Genomic DNA, 23057 nt, shown 5'->3' on the forward strand with positions numbered 1-23057 from the left:
AGGGGCGAAAAGAGCGAAAGTTTCTACCCGTTTGGAGGGCGCCGAGGGACCTAGCAGTATCCGTGTCTTCCTTCATCCCCTTCAACGCTTCATCAACCTTTTCGCCAAACAGGTGTTCCCCTTCACATGGCATGTCAAGGACTTTGTACTGGACTTCAGGACGGAACGTAGTACATTTGAGCCACGCTTGTCGACGAAGTACTACGCCATGGTTGATTTGTTTGAAGCCAGACTCTGCTAGGTCAACTGCAATATTAATTGCGTGGTTCGAGGCCTCTTCGCCATCCCGCAACAGTAACATGGCTGCTTTCCGGTGTTCATCTGGCAGGTGTTCTAGGATAGGGGCTAGTTTGTGCCACATTTCTCTATCGTATTGTGACACGATCGCTAAGGAATTGGCTGCTCTTACTGTCGTCGCACCGACCGAGAGCACCTTTTTTCCAAAGGCGTCTTGCCTCCTAGCCTCGCTTTCTGGTGGAGTTGAGCATTTTTGCTGTACCCTGGCCTTCCTAGCCGCTGCCGCCAACACCACCGAGTCAGACAGAGGTTGTGATGTTAGACATTTTGGAGTGGACTCCGGAGCTTTAAACTTTTTCTCAATCCGCCCCTTTATAGCTGGCTCCGAGAACGGATGGCGCATCGTCTTGAGACCTTCTTGCCACACGTGGTCCAGAATTGGGATGGCAAATACCGATTTCCTCCTTTGACCCATATGGTCAAAAAGGAAACAGTCTTTCTTCTGCTCCTCAGGAATCAAGCCGAAATCGGAACAAGCTTTTCCCATCATTGCATGGAAGGCTCCCACATCATCCGGAGGAGATGGCTGTGACTGGCTCCTCGTAGACTCTACCTCTACATCCGAATTCCATGTTGGGTCCCTCGAAGGTGACAGGGAGATGTCTGACCCTGAGTCACCCAGTATAGAATCGGACTCCGATAACTCACCCTCCTCCTGCGCTCGAGGACGATCTTTTACCGCCTGAGTCGTCGATGGGTTTTTAGTCGTCGATCGAGCCGCACAAGTTTGCTCGTCGACGGAAGGTACCGAAAAAGGTGACTATGAAGTCCCAGGTTGAGGGATCTGCGTATCCAGCCGCTGCAGGAGCTTCTGAAGCACATATTAAGTATTAAGCACATCCAGAGACAAAACTGTCTGGGGGGTCAGTAACGTCGATGATATAGGTACCATACCCCCACTCGCACTCGTCGTCGACGTGGAAGGCCGTAAGGCTAAATCCGATGGCTGCAGAACCGTGCCACCTTCTCCTTCCACCGAGCAGGCCGTGTCTGGCTGCAGTAAGACCTCAGGGGGGGATCGGATCATAGACCTCGGGTAGCCAAGCCATAGACTGAGTCTCCGTCGACGAAGGAATCCCAACCGCTGCTGCCTGGACGGTAATAGGCATCGTCAATGACACCGAGGTCGACGAGCAAGTAGTCGTCGTCGAGCCCTTAGACTTCGTCGCCGATTTCGATGCCGACTTCCCGGCTGAAGCGTCTCCACTCACGGAAGACCTGGGACGGTCCCCTGAGGAGGATTTTGACAGCGCCTGCCTCTCCGTCTTAGATGAGGAGGAGGAGGAGGAGGGCTTTTTATGTGATGAGGAAGACCCAGCATGCTTCCCCTTATGCTTGTCCTCAGCGCGGTTTTCTGCTGGCCGTACCTTTTTTGATGGAGGTTCCGACTTGCTCCTGGAGGCCGCGGAGCCAACTTCCGAAGCCGGGTAGGCACCCGCTCCGTCATTAAGCCAGTCGACCAGCCTTCTTTTACGGTCTGTAAGGGTTTTTTGGGAGAAACCCTGGCATATCTCACATGTATCCGCCGTGTGGTGCGGGTGGAGACAGTAGATACAATCCATGTGGGCATCTCCTTCATAAACTTTTTTGAGGCCACATGTCGCACAAGGGCGAAATAACGCTTTTCCAGACATAATGCTCCAGAATATGAATGTCGCCGAAGCGAAACAGAAAAAACAACCTAGTTTCCACTAGCAGTAATCACGAGGATCCCACTACTTTGAAAGACGGTTGAAATCTGAGGGAGCGCGGGGGCGGGTCCTGTATTTATATCATGACGTTCCGACGGTGCGGGCACGCATGATACAAAAACGAGGTGGATAGGACGCATAAGCGTCGAAAAAGTTTTCCTAAGGGAAAGGGTCTATATAATGTACCGGGGATTCCCAGCCTGACGACGGGGAATATTCTAAGGATGTGAATCCATGAAAGATCCAATGCTGGAGAAATATTATGCCAGCAAACATTTGAGCTAGTTATGCTCTTGTAGGGTATAAATTACAGAGCCAGGGAGCAAGTGTGAAAAATGACCCCTTGAACAGGTGGTTATTCTGTGTGCACACAAGACATATGTAAGGCAAGGGGACCTCCACATGCTGAGACTGATACAGGAGAATATTCCATTTAGACTATGGGATTGAAGGAATCCCGTTAGGACCGTTTTTCTGATGTCCAACTAAGGGCTTTGTAAAACCATTCAACTGAGTCAGTACAAGACTCCACTTTTAGTATAAGGCTTTACCACCCGAGTTCAGGGTAGCGTAGACCGAGCAGCCAGGCTTATCTTAGGAGGGAGAGAGGGCTGTAGAATCAGTACAGATGAAATTGTAATACAAATGGACCAAGGAAACACTGAAACACTGAGTATAGTAAAAAAAGGATTATATAGTGAGCTCACTGGGTTCCAGAGGGGTGGTTTCCACGCTATACTCAATGATTCAACATGACACCACAAGCACCAATGAAGTGCAAACAATGGGAGATGGACGTCGGGACCCTATTCACCAATAAACAGGGGGCGGGCATGTGCGAAAAAACACATGGGGGCGGCCTTCAGCTCGCAGCTTCAGTTGATTCAACTAAAAACACTACCGTGTGTACATATCCCCGGCTCGGATTCACCGGTTCGATGGCTCCAGGGCGGCCAGTTGCCCACACTGTGGTCATGACTCGGCTGACTTTCTTCACATGAAATGGGCATGAGCCAAGTTAACACCATTTTGGGAGAAGGTGGCAGAGAGCTGTTCTGTAATTTTGGGACACATCATTCACTGCAAGCTATTACAATGCATGTTCGGATGGGCCCCGGATCTCCCTAGACAGCACCGAAAGCTACTCACGACCTGCACGATTCTCACCAGGTGATGTATCCTACAGAGATGGACTAGCCAGTTTCCTCAGGGATAAGGAACAAGTTACTTACCTGTAACTGTTGTTCTCCAGTATGGGTCTGGCATGGATTCACATGCTCATGAATATTCCCCGTCGTCAGGCTGGGAATCCTCGGTAAAGAAAAAATCAGTATCAGTTTCGTTTCTGATCTGTCTTTCGTAGTAGTAACCAATCACTGATCTCTGCGTCATACTGACCACAGCCAATGACTGCCATCTCCCTAAACCCCGCCTCTGGCAGCCATCTTCATATTTGGTAGCACGTGAAGTGGCAGTATGACCAAGTGAAGAGCCGCAGAGGGGTAGGCGGGAGGGTTTGCATGTGAATCCATGCCAGACCCATGCTGGAGTACAACAGTTACAGGTAAGTAACTTGTTCCTTCTCCAGCATGGGGTCTGGCATGGATTCACATGCTCATGAATATAAGAATACATAGCAGTACACACATGCACAACCACGGGAGGTGGCAACAGGCTCAACATTAAGCAACACAACAACTCAACATTAAGCGTCTCTTACCTCCTCACCAGGCTCACCTTAAGCGAACAGGTTGCGCAGCACTGCTTGGCCGACCCTGGACTCCTTCCTGGAATCCCGATCGACGCAGTAGAATCTCGTGAAGGTGTGCGTCGACCTCCACGTAGCAGCCCTGCAGATGTCCAGCAGGGGCACACCAGATAGGAACGCCGTAGTAGCAGCGATCGCTCTGGTCGAATGGGCTCTCGGACGGCCTGGCAGCGGTCGGTTAGCCAACCGGTGGCAGTGCATGATGCAGCCGGAGAGCCATCTGGAAATAGAAGACTGCGAGAGAGCCTTCCCTTAATTCACAGGTCCAAAGTTCACAAACAGCTGTGATGTCCTCCGAAAACTCTTCGTGCGGTCCACATAGAACTTCAGCGCTCTAGCCACATCCAGCGAGTGCAAAGTCCTCTCGACCGGCGACGAAGGAGACTGGAAGAAAACAGGTAACACCAGGGGCTTGTTAAGATGGAAGTCCGACGGCACCTTGGGCATAAAGGAGGGGTGCGTCCTAAGCACCACCCTCGAGGCATGGAAAGTCAAGTACGGTGCTTTGCAGGATAGGGCCTGGATCTCTTCCACTCGTCGTGCGGAGGTAATGGCCACCAGCAATGCAGTGTTCCACGACACAAACTTCATCGGTGCAGAGTGCATCGGCTCGAATGGGGGCCCCATGAGCCTAGTCAGCACCACGTTAAGCTCCCACGCCGGGGCCTTCACCGGCGGGAACGACCGGAACAGTCCTTTCATAAACTCTTTCACCAGTCGATGGGACCACAGGGACGTCCGTCCTGTGGTTCTGGTATATCTGGAGATCGCCGCCAGATGAATCTTAATGGAGGCATGGGATAGCCCAGCCTTTGCCAGCGATAGCAGGTACGGCAGCACCTGAGGGGCCGTAATCCGTAGAGGGTTGATCTTCTGTGCTCGGCACCAGACAGAGAACCTCTTCCACTTGTGACCGTAGCATTTGAGAGTCGAGGACGCCTTGGCCTTTGCAAGAACCTCTCTGCAGTCGGCCGGTATATCGTACCCTCCAAACTCTAGCACTGCAGGAGCCAAGCCTGCAGGTTCAGCGACGCCGGGTCGTGGTGGAAGATGGCGTCTCCTTCTCTGGAGAGGAGATCCGCGTCCGCCGACAGCTTGATGGATGGGGACGTTGACAGGTCCGGGAACCAGATCTGCCTCGGCCACGCCGGTGCGACGAGGATCATCCTGCACCGGGACCTCTTGAGCTGGTTGATGAGTCGAAGCAGCAACGGCAACGGAGGGAACGCATACAGGTATAGGCCGTCCCAGGGGAACGAGAGCGCATCGCCCATGCTTCTCGGCTGGGGAAACCTGCTGGCGAACCTCTGGCACTTCGAGTTCGTCGCTGTTGCGAACAGGTCGATTTGGGGTTTGCCCCATCGTCGGAAGAGTTGATCCACCTGATCCTGGCGCAGCTCCCACTCGTGACACGCGCGCAGTTCCCTGCTGAGCGAGTCGGCGATGGTGTTTCTTTCTCCTGCCAGGTGGAAGGGAACATCCCCTGTGCGACCGCCCAGTGCCACAGATCCTGTGCCTCCTTGATAGGGCTGGGGATCTGGTACCTCCCTGCTTCCGTATGTAAAACATTGTCGTGGTGTTGTCCGTGAAGATCCGCACTACCTTGCCCTAGAGCGACGGGAGGAACGATTTGAGAGCCCAGAACACGGCTCGGAGTTCCAGGTTGTTGATGTGCAGGAGCTTCTCCTCCAGGAGCCAGAGGCCTCTTGCGTGGAGATCTCCGGTGTGGGCGCCCCAACCCTCCAGGGAAGCGTCCGTCGTCACCGTCTCCTGGTACGCCGGCGTCTGAAAGTCCTTGCCTGCCGTGAGGTGCGCTCGAACGCCCCACCACTGTATCGCCCGCCGGAACACCTCGTTGAGGGAGACCCTGTCTTCGAAGGTGCCCGTCGCCTGCATCCAACAGGCGTCGAGAAATTCTTGAAGAGGGCGCATCCGTAGTCTGCAAAGGCGCACCAGGTAGATGAGAGAGGACATCATCCCCAGGAGGGACTTGATGGACCTCACCTTGGCCACGTCCGTGGGTAGCAGGCGCTGCACTTTGCCCAGAATGGTCTTCGTCCGTTCTTCCGACGGTGCCGCCAGGCGCCTCACTGTAATCGAGCTTCCCTCCCAGAAACAGGGCCACCTGCGACGGCACCAGGTGGGACTTTGGGTAATTTATGGCGAATCCAAGGTCTGAGTAGCTGGACGGTCCTCGCAGTGTGTTGGACGGCGAGTTCCCTCGTCCTTGAGCGGATGAGCCAGTCGTCCAGGTAGGGGTAGACGTGAATCCCCTGCATTCGCAGCCGCACCGCCACAGGTGCCAGGCACCTGGTAAAGACCCTGGGGGCCGACTTCAATCCGAACGGCAGTGCTATGAATTGGTAGTGGCGTCCTTGGACGACGAACCTGAGGAACTTTCGGTGACTTCTGAGGATGGGAACGTGGAAGTATGCATCCTCCAGGTCCAGCGACGATAGGAAGTCGCCTTCCTCCAGCTGTCCCAGCCTGTGCTGGAGGGTGACCATCCTGAACTTTTGTGACCTGATGTATTTGTTCAAACGGCGAAGGTCCAGGATGGTGCGCCAGCCGCCCGTCTGCTTCCTGACGAGGAAGTACCTTGAGTACACCCCGGAGCCTCTTCGGGACGGGCTCGATGGCGCCTTTCCTGAGCATCGCCCGTACTTCCAACAGCAGTTGCGGGACGTGATTTTCCTTCCTGGCCACAGGTGGAATGTGAGGGCACTTCTTCAGGAATTCGATAGAGTGTCCTCTTGCCAGGGTATCCAGCACCCAACGATCGGTGGAGATGGACTTCCACACGCCGACGAATTTCGTCAGCTGGCCTCCCACCGGGGTTCTTTGGTGGGGGCCCGAGGCCACGGCCGGTTCAATCCTGCTTGGAGGTGGTGGCCTTGCCGCCCTGGCCACCTTACCGACGGCGGCGAGGTGCTCCCTGCTTGCCGCGACCCCTGTAGGCCTCCTGAGACGAAGAGCGTGCCGCCTGGCGGTAGGACGAGCCACCGCTGGATCCCTTGGAGGCCCCCTGTCTGCCTCTGGAGCTCCGAAAGGGCAGTCGTTGCTGAAGGGCTCCTAGAGCACGGGCCGTCTCCGTGTCAGTTTTTATGGCTTGGAGGGATTCGTCCGCCTTCCCGAACAAGTTGCTGCCATCGAACGGCATGTCCAACGTCCTGACGGAAGTCGGTCGCCCGGAGCCAACCCAGTCGTCGTAGGCAAACTCCGTTGCCCAGCTGGCGGAACCCGGTATCGGCAATATCGGTTGCCACCGTTATGGCGTGGTCCGACGCCACCTCGCCTTCTTGAAGTATTTCCAGAGCCGCGGACCTCTTGTCGTCCGGTAGGAAGTCCAATATGGGGGCCAGCTTAAACCAAAGCTCCCTGTCGTAACGGGCCACGATCGCCAGGGCGTTGGCCACTTTGATCGTCGTCGCCGACGAAATGAGCCGTCGCCCCATGGCGTCCAACTTCTTTCCCTCGCCGTCTGGAGGGGAATTCGACGTTGAGGCTCCTGACCCCACCGCTTTCTTCTTCGCCGCCGCCGCGATGACCGAGTCTGGCGTTGGCTGGGACCTGAGGCACAGGGGAGCGGTCTCAGGGACCCTGTACTTCTCGTACCGGTCCCGTTTGGCTGGTGCCGTGGAGGGGTTCTTGAGTACCGACAGGCCCTCCTCCCAGATGTCATCGATTAGAGGCACCGCGATGACAGTCTTCCTCTTGGCCTCCCGGCGCTGATAGAGGAAACCTTCCTTTTTCTGCTCCTCCGGGCAGAGCTGGAACAATTCGGACGCCCTGGCGATCATGGCGTGGAATGAGCCAATCTCGTCGGGCGGGGATGCCCGTGCGACGGGAGACCCGTTCCGTCGACGTCGCCCTCAGAACCCGTCGTCGAGCCCACCGCACCGTCATCTCCCGACTCGTGGGAGGATGAGGATGGAACTGCAGGCCTCACAGGGGCGAGCGGAGGAGAGGATTGGGTCCTCCGTCGTTTGTTCTGAGGACTTCCCGACGGGCCAGGTTGCGGGTCCTCCGGCCTGGGCCGTGGTAATCTCGTCCTTATCTCAGAGCATAAGGACTGGATGGCAGACAAAATGGCCGCCAAGCTATCCTGAGGCCTAGGTTCCGGCTGCGCCGGAAGGGAAGGCTGCTCCTCCTCGCCATATTCCTCGGTTATCTCCCGAGGATCTTCCTTGCGGGACTGAACCTTCTCGAATTGTACTTCGAGATTCTTCGTGACCTCGGTCAGTTCCTCCTCCGAGGCTGACTCCGAGCTCGAGGAGGCTACCGTGCCCCCCCCCCTCTTGTTCCATCATGGTGGCCATGACGATGGGCTGAAAAGAGGATTCCTCCTTGGCGGCAAGGAAACTCTAGTCCCGGAGGCAGTCTCTGCCGGCTTGGCCAGAGTCGCCGCGATCGCCTCGATAGAGGCCTTTGCCTACTGGGTAGGGGCCTTCACCACCTTAGGTGCGTCCTGGGCCTTCTCCTTAGGGGGAGGGGCGACGCCTCGCTCCCCCTCTCCCGAGATCGGACGGGAGACTTCCTCTTCTCCGGAGCGCTGGCTCGTGGTTGACGGTGCCAGGGAAGGTGCGCCCTGCCTGGCGACCGAAGAGCCTGACCTTTCGGCGCTCCCGGAGCCAGCGGACTCGCGGCGCTTGGCCTGGTGTTGGGCCCCCGTCGCGCCCGCACAGGACTTAGAAGCCCGCTCGGACCCTTTCTTCTTCTCACCCGTTGCCTTTCTCCAACCAGCTGGCGAGACGAGATAGACTGTCCCTCATGGTCCGCTCCGACAAGTTCTTGCAGAACTGGCAGTCCTTCTCTACATGAGTCTTGTCCCCATGAAGACAGAAGAGGCATCGCGAATGTTCGTCCTCCTTAAACACATTCTGCAGCCCGCATCCAGGGCAGCTGCGAAACAGCTTGGGTCTGGGTGACGAACTCACGTCCTGGGCCATCTCGAAGTAGGCCGCGAATCTTCTGGAATCCTCCAAGAGGTTGATTCGACGAAATCTTCACCCTTGAGGGGCATAGGAAAATCCTGAAACAGGTACCCGTTAATGGGAGTAGAAACGATGGAGCTTGAGGCTCGATTAACCAAAAAAATGTGAAAGTTCACCTGAAAAAGCACGAAACATGCAGTAAAAGCTCGAGAGCTAAGCACGAGGACTCCCAACACTTGAACGTGCGGTAAAAATCTGAAGATGGCTGCCAGAGGCGGGGCTTAGGGAGATGGCAGTCATTGGCTGTGGTCAGTATGACGCAGAGATCAGTGATTGGTTACTACTATGAAAGACAGATCAGAAACGAAACTGATACTGATTTTTTCTTTACTGAGGATTGCCAGCCTGACGGGGAATATTCATGAGCATGTGAATCCATGCCAGACCCCATGCTGGAGAAAGATGTGGTTAAAGGACCCAACATGGCATAGAGACACTGATCAGGAATACGGAAGCCTGTGTGGGCAGCAAAATAAACCTAAAGACATCTGGGGCCCCCTCACTGCTTACTTACCGTCTCTGGACCCAACTGCAGAAGAGTGAATGGGCCAGGTAACTGCTACTCCCCAATTTTCAGCCTGCTGGAGACATCGGGAGCATATCACAATGGATCTGTTTGGCGACTCATTGTAAAAGTATACTATTTACTACTGTGTCTATTCTCCTTTCCCCTCTTTCCCTTCTTTTTTACTATGCCTCGGAATTACACTGTATGATCGATTGTCGTTATGGGATGCGAGTCTTTAGGAAGAAGAAAAAAAAAATAGGATTTAAATATGTTAGGCCCAGGTAAATCTAGGGGTAAGTAAGTACTATCACACATCATATGTAATCAGAATTATCAAAACACAACACTATGCTTCAAGGTACACTGGCCAAAGTATAAACCTTATTTGGAACACCAAACAGTAATTCTAGGGCATGTTAATGTTAAAAGGACATTTGTACCGTGCACCATCACCACCGGAGTGGTCCCCTGGCGGCTCTGAAAGAGGAAGGGAAGGGTGGTTAGTAGTTGGATTGAGCATTGATGTGCTGTTGGTGGCCTCAGCCCGGTAGTTCCGTTGGCTGGGGTGTTTTGTGCCCGGTAGTAGTCGTGTACTGTTGTGCGAGTCTATGGGTTTGTTGTTTTGTTGTTGCAATGTAGTGAAGTTTGTGGTTTGTTCTGCTGTAGGTTTGTGGTTGTGTTTGGTTTGGAGTTTGAGAGGTGTATGCAGCGGGGGAAATGGTTAGTGCAATTGGTTAGTTGGCATCTTTATCTGAATTGAGGCGCTGGGCTTCTGTAATTTTCCCAGGTGGGGTTCGGGAGCGCCCCTGTGCCTCTGTCTAGATCTTGGTCCGTCCGGCCTTCGAGGTCCCTTTCACATCTGGTCCCCTCTTCCCCCAGGCTTCCCTTCCCACCCATACAGTAAGTCAAAACCTTTTCATACACATTCAGTATAGGTCACACCTATTATTGGGGAATAAAAACCAATGTTTACTTTCACAATTACATTCAGTAATACAAGGGCAGTCGACCCTACCAGTTGTACAGTGACTCAGTACAAATCACATAGTCAACTGGACAATATAGGTTTTGTGAATAGTGGAACACTTAATCCAGGTACAGTAAAAACCTATAACCCTTTTTCGGATAACAGTTATACTAGGTGCGTAAAGCCTAAGGATGTAATATTCAATTACAGGTGCCTTGTGATCAGTGAAACACAGATTAAGATAAGCATTGACACTTAACTTATTTTGGATGGCACGCAGCTAACTCAAGGTAAGTAAAACCCATATACTTAATTTTTTTTTATTTGAGTTTATATTTCAAAGTCATAAAGGGGCATTACAAAACAGTATTCAAAGAAAAAAACGACCCATTGCATCATAACCGTGTGAAACATTGTCACCCCCCAAATAAGAAAGTCTATAGTTTATTCTTTCCCTCCTCTCCCCCAAAACTTCCCATCACCACTGAGTCATTAACATGTCTATTCAAGCAATAGGGAGTAGAGAAGTTTGGTGCACATTATAACGTATCCGGTAAATACACTGACATGGGTTGTTTAGACAGAGTCCTCTGGGTCGTATTGTAGGTCTTTTCTAATAAAACAGGTTAGAGTGTTCTCCCCAGGGGAGATGGGGGCCCCGATGGCAGATGGGTTGTGGGAGCGTGCCTTGGGGTATCATAAAAAAGTATCGAGGAATGCCAGGTTTAAGCAAATACAGCTTTATATAACGCACAGGGCATACATGACCCCCTTGAGAATATCCAAATTTCGGGACGTTGGACGCCAGGCGTGCCCTAAGTGTGACGAGGAGAATGCAGACATGATACACATGTTCTGGGCGTGCCCAGTAATTGCAGGTTACTGGGGTGAAGTGGCGCAGAAACTGGCAGGGAAGGGTATCACGCTCAAAGTGGATTCAGCCTGGGCCTGCTTACTGGGGGGATATCCCAGAGCGCGTAAACTCAGACATGTTGAGAAATTGAAAGATCTGGCTTATGTGCTTGCTAAACGTAGGATTGCAATGGGATGGAAGGAGTGTCATAAGCCACGAGTGGAGGTCTGGTGGAGGGATCTCCAAAAATGGGCGGAGGCCGAGACGGCGGTGTGGCGGGATAGCAGTATTGCAGGGGAGGAGGAGGAAATGTGCTCCCTCGCGGCATGGAAATTGATGATAGCCGAACTGTTTGGAACGGGGTCGGCTCCAATTGAATCTGAGAGCGATGACGCCCCTCCGTTCACAGCGGATACCGATGGCGGACACCATACAGGCTCATAGGGGGGAGGGATGGGGATTGCAGTGCTTTTGTTGTTAAATGTGTTTATTTATGTTCTGTTGTATTGTTGTTTGGTTTATATATAAAAATAAAAATATATTTATAAAAAAAAAAAAAAAAAAAAAAAAAAAGAGTGTTCTCCCCAGGGGGAGGGGTACGACCTTTCAATTTCACTTCATAGTTTACTGATTAGTTCCTGGCATGTACTTACAAAGTCTCCCCACAGTGTGTCACATTGGGTTGATTTCCCATGCAGTGCTGCAGTGATTTTTTCCATAACACGTGTGATGCAACACTAATCCATTCGCCCTTGCTTGGCGTTTGCTCCGACTTCCATTTGATAACTAAAGTGGCACGGCCGCCAATAGTTGGGCTGCTAGGCCCTCGATTTTCTCACTTTCGTCTTTACATTTCTCAAATCCGAAGAACTAAAAAGGGATCTACGGACCTCTGGACTCCGTCGAGGTCCTTGATCTCCCCCACCCCCCAGGACCTCACTCCAGCAGACCTTAATTCTGGGCAGTCCCACCACATATGCCAGTAGTCCGCTATTCCTCCACACTTAGGCCAGCATAGTGGGCTTAGTGACTGAAATATTCTGGAGAGCCTGAGGGGGTCATATTGCCACCTGTGGAGCAATTTGATCACATGAAATTTGTATTGGCTAGGTATAGAGACTTGAGGGGAAGCCATGCACCTCCTAGCCCACATGTTCGGGTCAATCTCTTCTCCAAAATCCCTCCATCTATTCTTCAGGTGCGACGTAGAACCCCCTCCTGCCTCAACTAATTCTCTGTACATGGCGGCTATTAAGCCTTTCATTTCTGTTCTGGAGTTCAGGAGCTTCTCGAAGTGGGCGAGTTCTCTATCCACTTTATCACTCACTTGATCTGCAAGAAGTGGAAGACATGGAGGGGGCCCAGCCAGAGGTTCTCACCCAGTTCCAAAATTATAAAAGAAAGGACCCATTCTTCCAGGGCTGACCCACCCTCTCCAGACCCGCTTCAAACCAGGATTGAAATCTGTCTAAATTAGGAATATTCTAATGCCAGGAGCCCATAAATGACTCAGGGGAGACGGTCATGAGGTTATTCCCTTCATATTCCCTCCTCTCCTTCCATATTTCCCAAACGGTTATCAGTATTGGGCGATATCTTACTCTCCGTACTAATTTGTTTCTCTGGACCCATAACCACTCAGACCGTTGCCAGGGTCAGATAGTGACTGTCCATCAGGTTCTTCACAATTTTGTAGGTGGGGAATCACAATTCGGAGTTGGGCAGCTTCATGATATTTCTTCAGATCTGCCAGTCCCGTTCCTCCCTTATCTTTAGGTAATGTTAAAATGCCATAGGCTACTCTCACTCTTTTACCGTCCCAAAGGCCCTTTTGGTATCAAAGGCGGCGTTCGGTATTCGTATAGGCAACATTTGGAAGGGATAAAGAGTCAGACATATCATTTTTAATCGCGTTAAGTCTACCCATCCACGATATCATGAGTTTCTTCCATTTGGCTAGATCCACCTGGAACTTTAGGAGGAGGAGCAGGAAATTGGCTTCATTGAGCTTGGTAATGTCTCTCGTCACCTGTATGCCTAGGTATTTAAACTTGACATTGTCCAGGATAAGTCCCAGAGGGGAGAGTCGGTTCATGTCTGCTTGTGTGGTCTCGTGCAGGGGAAATGGAACTGATTTGGCCTCATTGATTTTGAAACCCAAAAGGGTGCCATACTCTTTAATCAGCTGGATCGTTCTGGGGATGGAGGACATTGGATTTGAAATGGCAGGAGTACCCATATACTTTTTTAATCTCACAAGGAGTCTAGGTTAGATCTTTCCCAGCTAAACAAGTAACTGATGTATGACTTATAGGGGACAGTTAGCACCACAAACTTTGGGTTAGATATCACATGGAAAGTAAAACCCAACGTTACACGTTACTGAATGACTCAAAATTATGAATGACTTAGGTATTCTAGGTAGTTAAAAACCTAATACAGACTTATTCTGGACAGGCTAACAGCAAGTCAGGGGAACCAAGACCCAGTTGGGGAACACTCATACAATTATCCTAGCAGGCATAATCTGGTGAAACCAACTCATTACTTTTGGGAAGAGGCACAACCTAATCACAGAAGAGTAATATACCTTCACATCTACTTTCTATTAGAATGGCAAAACGGTTTCTAAGGAAAGAAAGATGTTTACCATACTTTTAAGAATAGTGCATCACACATCCAAGGTAAGCAACTGGTCACTCAGAGTTACAGTTACCAACCAACTCTTTTACAAGTAAGTAACTTTTAAACCCTTTTTTCCTTTTCTAGGCAAAAGGCCAAATCCCTTAAAAGCATTTCCCTTATTCTTGGAGCATGAGTGTTCCGAGTGGCAGAAGGGGGCTCACTAAGATCTAGTGTCCAACAGGCAGTGTCAGGATAGTTTAAGTAGCAAAGTCAGAGTTCCTTAGCAAGACGGGGCAAACAGGTGATTACTTAGAAGAGGGTCCAGGGGCTGCCCAGAAGACACCCTAGCAGAATTCTAGCAGTGGGACTGGGTGCACTGGATGAGAGGTCTCCGCATCACAGAAAACACCCCACAGATACCTTAAGTCTGTTAGGATTTCTGTGTAAGTACATACCCACGTCAACAAAGTACCTAAGCAGTGAAGATGATTTTGCAGCAAGACTACTTCAGAATCTGCGTCCAAATACCCGGGCAGTGGGTTCCTTGTTGTGGTGACTGAAAACAAGAGCTCAGAAGGAACTTTGCAGCAGGGATCAATGAAGGTTTTCCTTGCGGCTGGCTGGTTATGCGGATTTGGCACCTTTTCAAGAAGCACAGAAGACAGAAAATCACGGTTCAATTCCCGTTGTTACAAAGGTCCAGCATTCTGTTGAGGGGACTTTTCGGACTCTATTCGGATCTCTGGAGATCCACCAGGATGCCCACAAAGTTTCAGTGAGATTCGGAAGACTGTGCACCGCACAGTGGCTCGTGGGCCCAAGGTATTGCAGCAACCCACGGTAGCAGCAACACATGGGATGGCTCAAAAAGCAGGTCTTCTTGAGTCTAGTGGGTCTCACCAGCCTCTGTCAGGGTCATCGTTTTCGGAGTCGCCAGGTCAATTGGAAGGAAGGGCTACAGCAGGCTCCTGGTCCCTGGAAATCGTTTCAGCCGCTTTTCCTTCATCATCCTCTTCGGTTCCAGTGGTCGACTTGTCTTCAGCTTCCAGGTGTGCAGTATTTACTTCTGCATTCTCTCTGCATTTTACAACAAGGAGTGGTCTGGTTGTCCAATCAGGACAGCCAGCCCCCCACTGGGATTTGTCCCCATTCAGGCATGGAGGAAGACAAAGCTGTGGAGTTTTGAACTCCTCCCTCGCTTCCTGCCTTCACAGACAGACTGGAGCCTGGGCGGGGAAGAGTCCAGGGGACTCCTGCCGAAGATAAAAAGCACACAAAGGAATTTCCCACCCTGGATGTCAGGAGAAGGAAAAACAAAGGACAGGAAACACTGAAAAATAGAAGACTGGGCCCATTTTGTTAAAATGAGCACCCTTAGGCACCTTTATTGCGGCTGTGCACACAGCCCGCGGTAAAGGTGCAAATTAATACAAGATATCACTGCCACCAACCATTGAAGGTAAGTTTGTCCCTGTAACAGAATTGTTAGTTTCAGTGTGAAAGGGGATACATTCCATCTCCCCAGCACTTCACATAAGGAGTGGTGTGCTGGTTACACCTAACATGTAAAAGTGATCCAAAGATCCTTCCTACCCTTGGGAACTGTAGTTCACTCAAGGTTAGCAATCGAAAGTTAAAGGGGGAGCCTCTAGGGCAACAGGCACGTATTGCCAAAAAGTTGTTAAAGAGGATGACTTTAGACACTAGAGTCCAAAACAAAATGACACCCATAAAAAGAGTAAAAGATTCTGCGAGTGTGGGAAAAGGTTCCCACTCAGAGGTATTAAGGACACATATCCCACTAGTAAAGCAAAATGTGCTGGGGTTGACCCAGGTCAGGAAGAATCAACATTTCTATGAAAGTCTTACCCAACAAACCAACATTAAAAGACCTATTCCAGACTATTGCAGTGCACAGCCAAGACTTGTGTGGAGACACAGTTTACACCAGAGATGCTTGCACCAATAGCAAGCACTCGAACAGCCATTTTATGCCAAAAACGTTTTTAAAAGCACATAGTGGCAAGAGCTCAGCCATTCCCACGCACGCTATAGACCACTGCTTACCTCGTAGATGTTTGGGTGCCACATTTTTGTGAGAAAACGAAATCCTGGTGGTGAATAGGGATAATCCATTGGGAACTTCAGGCGTGCCTGTGGGGGGAAAAATATGGTTAGATTAGCGGGGGCTGGTTGTTGCATACCTAAAGACGTGTGCGTTTCAGTCGTGTCCTGCACTCCACTAAATATTTGCAAATCAAACTTGTAAGCCTATAGCACACCTCATCACCCGCATAATACCACAACTTCAAACATCAAGTGAACCTCAAAGGTAGGGAAAATAAACACATTGTTCTTTTAATTAACTTTCCAGGGTTGCGTCTTTGGGTTCATACAGGACCTGCTTCAAACCTTCCTTAGACCGATTCTCGAGCCTCAAATGTGGAAGATACATTATTCATCCCTCAGAGAACTACACTGGGTATTCCTTCAAGACAGGACTACCTTCAAAATGTTAGACATCACATAGAAAACTATGATACGTTTCAGTCAACCAGGCTAAACATTGCGGGACAAAGTAAGAAGCAGGAAGAAAAGAGACAGAAAACTGGCCATATTTTATGAATCCTAAAACTTCAACAACATACTGATGCACGTCAGTTGGGTCTCCTGCATTTCAGGAAAGAAAGACCCTGTACTTCAAGGGATACCTTGATGCCCGTTGGTCCCCTAAGTATCACCAGCCCATTCACAACCTTGCTCCCTGGGTCCTCTGTAGGCTTCCTTTTAGGGAAATGCTTTGTTGCGTTACAGCTAAACTCAGCTTTTTAAATCCAGGTCACTCAAAAACATGCGTGGGCAAAGATGCAGACTATCTTCAGGTCCACTCAGTGGCATTGAACTGCATGCTTATTTGTGCGCCATGCACATGGCCTCTACAGTGCTGTAGCCACTGCAAAGTAAAAAAATTAAAACTGGACTGAAGTGAACGAGGACTTAAGTAGTTCAAGAGTACATGTTTGTATAGGTTATGTTTTCCTCATTACCTCACACCCCTCTCCAACGGGAAGAGTGGTCAGCTCCCTGGTGCAAATCTATTCCAGTGCCTTAGGTCTGGAATATAAGTGCAAGAAACACCAGTATTTCCTAGGACCGATTTGGAAGGGTGTGGAGGCGAAGTACTTTAAAGATGGTTCTGGGCTTGCTGAGAGCCAACAAGGGGACATAAGTAGTTGCTGCTGGTCGCACCAAAGAGCAGGCTGTTTGGGTGTGCGCTTGCTGTGATGAAATTAGTAATTTTCTGTAGGAGTATAAGGACGAGTGGTGTTAAACCCCTACTTGGACACTACTACCAATCCAGCAGTGATCCAAATCATAAATTAAACCGGGACAACTCCTTCAACTCTATGGTAAAAATAGGAGGCTTACTAAAAACACAACACTGAACACTAAACCACCGAAGTAGAGAATGCACAGAATATGCAGACTAAAATGAAAGACTCTTGATCTGAAGAAAGGCAATATTTTCAGCAGCAATATTCAAGTTCAATAAAAGTGTGTTGTGTTAAAAAAATAAGGAGCGCAGTCTCAGTAAGGCCATTTGAGGCAGGCCAGGGAGACATAACTACTACAAATATATTTGAGGCTCGTTTGGTTCTCAACAGGCTTTTAGATGCTTAAAAAAAAAAAAAAAACGAACAAGAAGTCGATTGTCAAGTCGGTGTCTTGAAGTGGTCAAGTCGTTCCGACAAGGTCCACTGACGTAATGCGGTTATTCAGTGGCAACCAGCTCAAAAAACAGCTGCAGCGCAGGAAGGTGATGGTTGATCCAGTGTGTCGGAAGCAGTTCTGGGAATGCAGGGGTTGAGGAAGAAGGGGCCTGCAGTTGCTCAAAAACAGATTGAGGGAGAAAACTGAGCACAGAGCTGGTCCTTCACTCCAAAGTTGCTGGGGAACCCCCAACCATGGTCTCCATGGATAAGTGGAGTCCTTGTTCCATCCTTCCAGACAGGAAGGTTGCCAGACAGCACATGCAGAAGCAGTCACCTCCAGTGTACAGAATCCTGGTCCCAGGTTAGGTCACAGGCAGGTACTGTCAACATATCGTTCACCTATAATGAATGATCCTCCGGGATGGACGGGGGAAATGGGCGCTTCTCCCTTTTTGGAGCCTCATCTTCACTGCTATCAGTGCTCCAGATAGGATTGGGAGGTGGGAGTATTTTACTCCCTATTTAAATTGGAGTAAAATGATTTTTTAGGGAATAAGTCCAATTTCATACAAATATTTTTGTAATCCTTCTTTGCACCTAGTTACTCATGTACATTAAAATGCAAGTCTACTTCTTCCAATCAAACTAATAGTTTCTTCCTGTAGTAGTGCGTACACTACTGATACTTGGAACTCTATGGATAAAAACAGGATAAAAAAAAAAGGCTCCCATGTGTCAGGTTTCTATTTTTTTGGGTGGGAGTATTTGCATATTTTTAGGGAGTACAAGTAGCCGATACACTCCTGTAGGGCTGACCTATATGGCAGATAACTTTGGACAGAATATACCCCGATAAAGGTCCAAGTGCAATGCTTATTTTCAAGTCAAGAAGATTCAAATAAGGTGCTTCTCAACCCTTAGTCACAGTGGATTGACCCATTTCAGGCATACTTCATGGGTCAGATGCTGGCTGCTGTGATTAGTGTCTCTTCCTGGTGGGCAATGACAGAAGGAGCAATGGCATGCCGGCGTAATGTTTGGTGGTGCCGACGAGGTTTGCATGAACAATACGAACTAATACCGGTATTCTAAGAAATTACCATCGGCTGGTGTGCACAACTACAGCCGGAGGCTACGTATTAACATCTGAATGATCCATACAGGAACATTGTCTGGATGGTGGATCATGTGCTCGCCTGTCCAATATCTGAGGACCCCTAAAGAAAATATTGTACTGCACTCATAAGTGGAGACTGATTATAACATTGTTATAGATTCCAGTGGAGGATTGAATCTGACGTGCTACCCCTAGAGTTGAAACGTGGGGTTTGAAAATTGGCCTATACGATTTTGAAAAGGGCGGACCAACTATATCTTGCCCTACGTCCTGAAGGTCTTTTGGACCGAAAAACGGGTCAACGATTTTGTGAACAATCTGGAAAATAAAAACCAGATGAGATACGACACCCGATACTATGGACTGGGTCACTAACAAAAGTTACAACTTAAGAAAATTCTGTGTAGTATTATGAATACACAATGTATTAGATGCCAAATTCGGTTTTTTATATACGAATGCATGAATGAGCAAGTATGGGATTGTGAATGAATGTTTGAGATATGAAAGATATGCTGATGGAATGAATTAATTGTTTTAAGCTATATAGTTATTTTATGTGGTTGATTAAAATGTATAAATTATTGAATAATGTGTCATCCCGATCCACTGGTCTACCTTTTGCTTTAATCTCAAGAAGGAGTCATTAGACACAAAGCTGACAAAATGTCAAAGGTTTTGGGCCAGTAGAATGGTAGATCCTAGAAGCTACCATGCCAAAACTAGAACTTAATCTGCCACCAGGACCTCAGGTACATCATTTGGATTAAGTTAAAAGCAAGTCCTGGCTATTGTACTTTGGGCTCCATCAGGCTGTTTGCCAGATCAGGTCAGGAGCACATCCTGAATTCATAATAGACGCTTGGCGTCTCAAATACAGATCACTCTCTATATGTAAGGCAATGGTGAACGAGCTCCTGTCCTATGGATTTTTAAAGGCTATAACTACCATCATGTTTAACCGTTAGCTATGCTGATAGGCGTTCCCCCTGCATGGTTATATACTCCGATACAGGGCAATATACTGCCAGGTCATAAATGAAGCCCAAGAAAAATACTGCTCTCCAAGGCATCACTCCACTATGGCAAGACACACCAGATGATTACCAGTAACAATCAGTCCAGTGACCTCAGAATTAAAGGACAGATTCCAGGTAAAATATACTCAGATAATGTATTAAATTCCCCATATTTGCCTACTAGGTCCTCAATTATGGGAGCCCATTCCACAAAAATATTAGTCTTCCAGTACAACAACGACTTCCCATAGCTGCAGTCTAAATATTGGGTTATCTCCAACTCTGATGACAAACGTCGTAAATTGCGGCAAAAACACATTTTTAGGTTGGGCGATTAGGCGTTTGCGACACCTATAAGCTGAACCTATTGCCTTAGAGTACAGATAGGGAGGAATGCCATATGAGGAGGGACACAGCCTGTTTGTTTTTGGCAAAGTGCCATCGATAGACTACCCATGGCCAAGCTAATTCTCAATCCCATCTAGTTCGTGCCGCTCCCCACCCAAAACACCACATCATTGGAACTCTTTGAGCTTGCTTTAATCAAGCTTTACAAACAACCTTTGCGCTCAAAGTGCCTCGCTGACAAAGCAGTCCGAGTTAATGACTTAATTGAAGTTGTAAACCCGGTACTGGTGTAATAAAAATGTCTTAGTAGGTCTGCCTTCAGCCACTATCTACAAGTACTCTGCGTGTCCTTCAAGTTCAGTTAAAAACGTGCACTGGAAAAGCCAACAGTTTCGGCTTGTGTGCAAGTACTAGGCATTTGCCAGGCACTGTTATTAGATGCCCAGGTACTCGCACCATTTGTCACCTGCCACCATAAATGCCAGTTAATACCACTACGGCTTAAGTGCCTTTCCCATGCCTACACAAAAGCCCAAAATGTGGCCATTGCCAATGCATGTTCCCTTTTGTCCAAGCTGGTTTATCAAATGTTCCATAGCAATCTATTATAGCGCTCATCAAGGACCCAAGTACTCCAAGGGACCCCATGTTACTCTACGTCATTGTTACGCAACATAACTTTTGCCAACATGCGAGCAACCTCGCGTGGCAGGCTGTAGCCTTGCTAGTAATCTCATTTCAGTGATCGGAGCACTGCTATGCCCCAGTGAGGAGCCTATAGTTTAGTTTAAAATGCAGAACGATGTCTTGCAGCCATGCCTTCTTGCTGTGGAAGAGCGTAATGATGTGCTCATATATAATCATAATTCTGCCTCACAGGGATTTTCAGGAGTTGCCAACGAGGACCAGATAAGTAATGGATTTCTGAATTCAAGGTTGACGCAACATCATGAGCGTTTGCCTTGTAAGAATATCGTGTAGCCACAGTTCTGTCCCCCTGGAGCAAGTATTAAAGAAATACTCAGAGCCGGGGACGGACCTCTGGCACTACCCAATCATCCCAGACCAGCTGGTCTGGTGAGCTGCTGGGCAACATGCAAAGGTTAGTAACTTGGGGGATGGGCCACAATGCCGAGCTCCAGGTGTTAATAAGGCACAGAACACTGGGGAGGAGTTTTGGTGCCCTCGTTTGCCTTTATATAAAAACCTTGTAAACCTTTAAAACAAGCAAACATCCCCTTTCTTCATATCAGCCTCTTGCCCCAATTTAGTTCACCCTTTCATGGTTTAATAATGCATTAATCAGAGCAATAGCTACTCTTTGCACAAACCCATCAATGAACAAACTTAAAGCAAGTTCCTATGGACACTCCGTGTGGGCAGCATCCTTTCTTCCCCAACCTCCTACTTCATCACAACCCATTGCCTTCTTTGCATCCTCTCAAACCCCTTAGCAGCTGCAGTCTGCTCCAACCCAAAAAACGTTCCCCTTTCCTAGTCATCATGGTCACAGAACATGTCACCCAACACACAGTGCCTTTGTGTCCTCCGTCAACAGGTCAGTCCTGGATCCAGTCTGTCCCGCTCTGCCGCGGGTGCACCACAGGTACCTTGTCTGTGGCTATGGCATTGTTAGGGCTTTGGAAGCTTGGTCCTCATGAGATGGCTGGTGTCCCCACAGGGCTTTGGGAGCCCTTTGAGTCCATATAGTGCTCCTTTGTGCTTGAACTGGGTTTTGGAAGCCCTGGATTCCTCCGTGGTAATGCTGTTGCTGCAGGGCTTCAGAAACCCATTGTTTAGCTTTCCTCTGCGACAGTGGTGCCATTTAGTTGGGGTTCTGCCAGCCCTAAAAGCTCCTTGGGGCTTAGGAGGCCATGCTGCCTGCTAGCAGGGCAGCATGTTTCCATTTTCCTCTGTAGCAGCGTTTTCATTTTATAGGGCTCTAGCAGCCCTAAATGTTCGTTTGGGCTTGAGAGCCCATGGTCCCGTTGCTAGAACGTGCAGGGCAGTGTTTCCCAGGAGGGGAAGTTCTTGTTGGACTTCACCCACCTGGGCAGTGTCAGCACCCAGCCAGGGATCTATCTGATCACTGCGCCCCCGTAACTGCAACGGCCGAAAATGCCGACACCAGTTACGGCGCGGCGCAGTAATCATATGGATCACTGTGCCTGCTTCCCCCGGCCTACATTAACCAGGTTACTCACCGTAGTGACCACCTTATTCCTAGTCCATAGTCCTCTTTCCTCAAAACTTATGAGACATCCCTCCGTCCTGTCGGACGGGACAGGAGCACTTTGTAAAAGCATCCAACAATTTTCAAAATGTGTGTCCTTCCTCTCTTTCTACGTGGGGCCCGGCACGCAGCCGTAACGAAGCCCATCTCGGCTCACCCCGCACATCGCCCGTCAGTCTTTTTCTATCGCCAGGTCAGAGACCTTTTAGCAATAACAGAGGAACCTTATTAGAGGGGACAGCGGGCGGGTTTATGGAGGAAAGGGGACTATGGACTAGGAGTAAGGTGGTCACTACGGTGAGTAACCTCGTTATACTCCTACATCCCGTCCCCTTTCCTCCATACTTATGGGAGATTCCAAAGCACTCCTTACAGGAACTATGGGTGGATGGAAACCCCTTACTGAAACAGGTTCTTCAGCACAGCCGGACCAAACTGAGCATTGGATCTTGAGCTCAGGTCTAGACAATAATGCTTACAAACAGCTGATGGGGAGGCCCAAGTAGCCGCCTTTGCGATGGTCTCCCAGGGGACATATTTTTGAAAGGAAACAGCGGCTGCCTTGCCCCGCACCAGGTGTGCATGAATACCTTTAGGAGGCTTCAGCCATGTGACCGCACAAGACTCCATAATGTAGGCAGCGATCCATCTGGCGATGGTGGCCTTAGTGGCCTGCTTACCTTGTGGATTACCAAAGGTCACAAACAGTTAAGAGCTCATAAATTCGGATGTTCTGTCCAGATAGAACTTAAGAGCCCTTCTAATGTCCAGGCAATGCAGAACCCTTTCCGCCTCTGAAGCAGGGTTCGGAAAAAAGACTGGCAGGGAGATTGACTGATTCAGATGGAAATCCGATCCGAGACAACCTTCGGCAGGAAAGCAGGGTTTGTCCGTAGGACCACCTTATCCTTGTGAAAAACCAAG

At 49.4% G+C, this 23057-nt stretch overlaps 1 protein-coding gene across 2 annotated transcripts in view; it reads right to left on the reverse strand.

Moving 5' to 3' along the window:
* CDC34 (cell division cycle 34, ubiqiutin conjugating enzyme) overlaps positions 1–23057 on the reverse strand; it is a 211409-nt gene that overhangs the window by 134580 nt on the left and 53772 nt on the right. For both annotated transcript variants that reach the window (XM_069647949.1, XM_069647958.1), the window contains exon 2: positions 15771–15857. In XM_069647949.1, the coding sequence (XP_069504050.1) occupies positions 15771–15857 (87 nt within the window). The remainder of the gene's footprint in view (positions 1–15770; positions 15858–23057) is intronic.

The sequence above is a fragment of the Ambystoma mexicanum genome, chromosome 1p, assembly GCF_040938575.1.
Source record: "Ambystoma mexicanum isolate Mex_15411 chromosome 1p, UKY_AmexF1_1, whole genome shotgun sequence".
Classification (NCBI taxonomy): Eukaryota; Metazoa; Chordata; class Amphibia; order Caudata; family Ambystomatidae; genus Ambystoma; species Ambystoma mexicanum.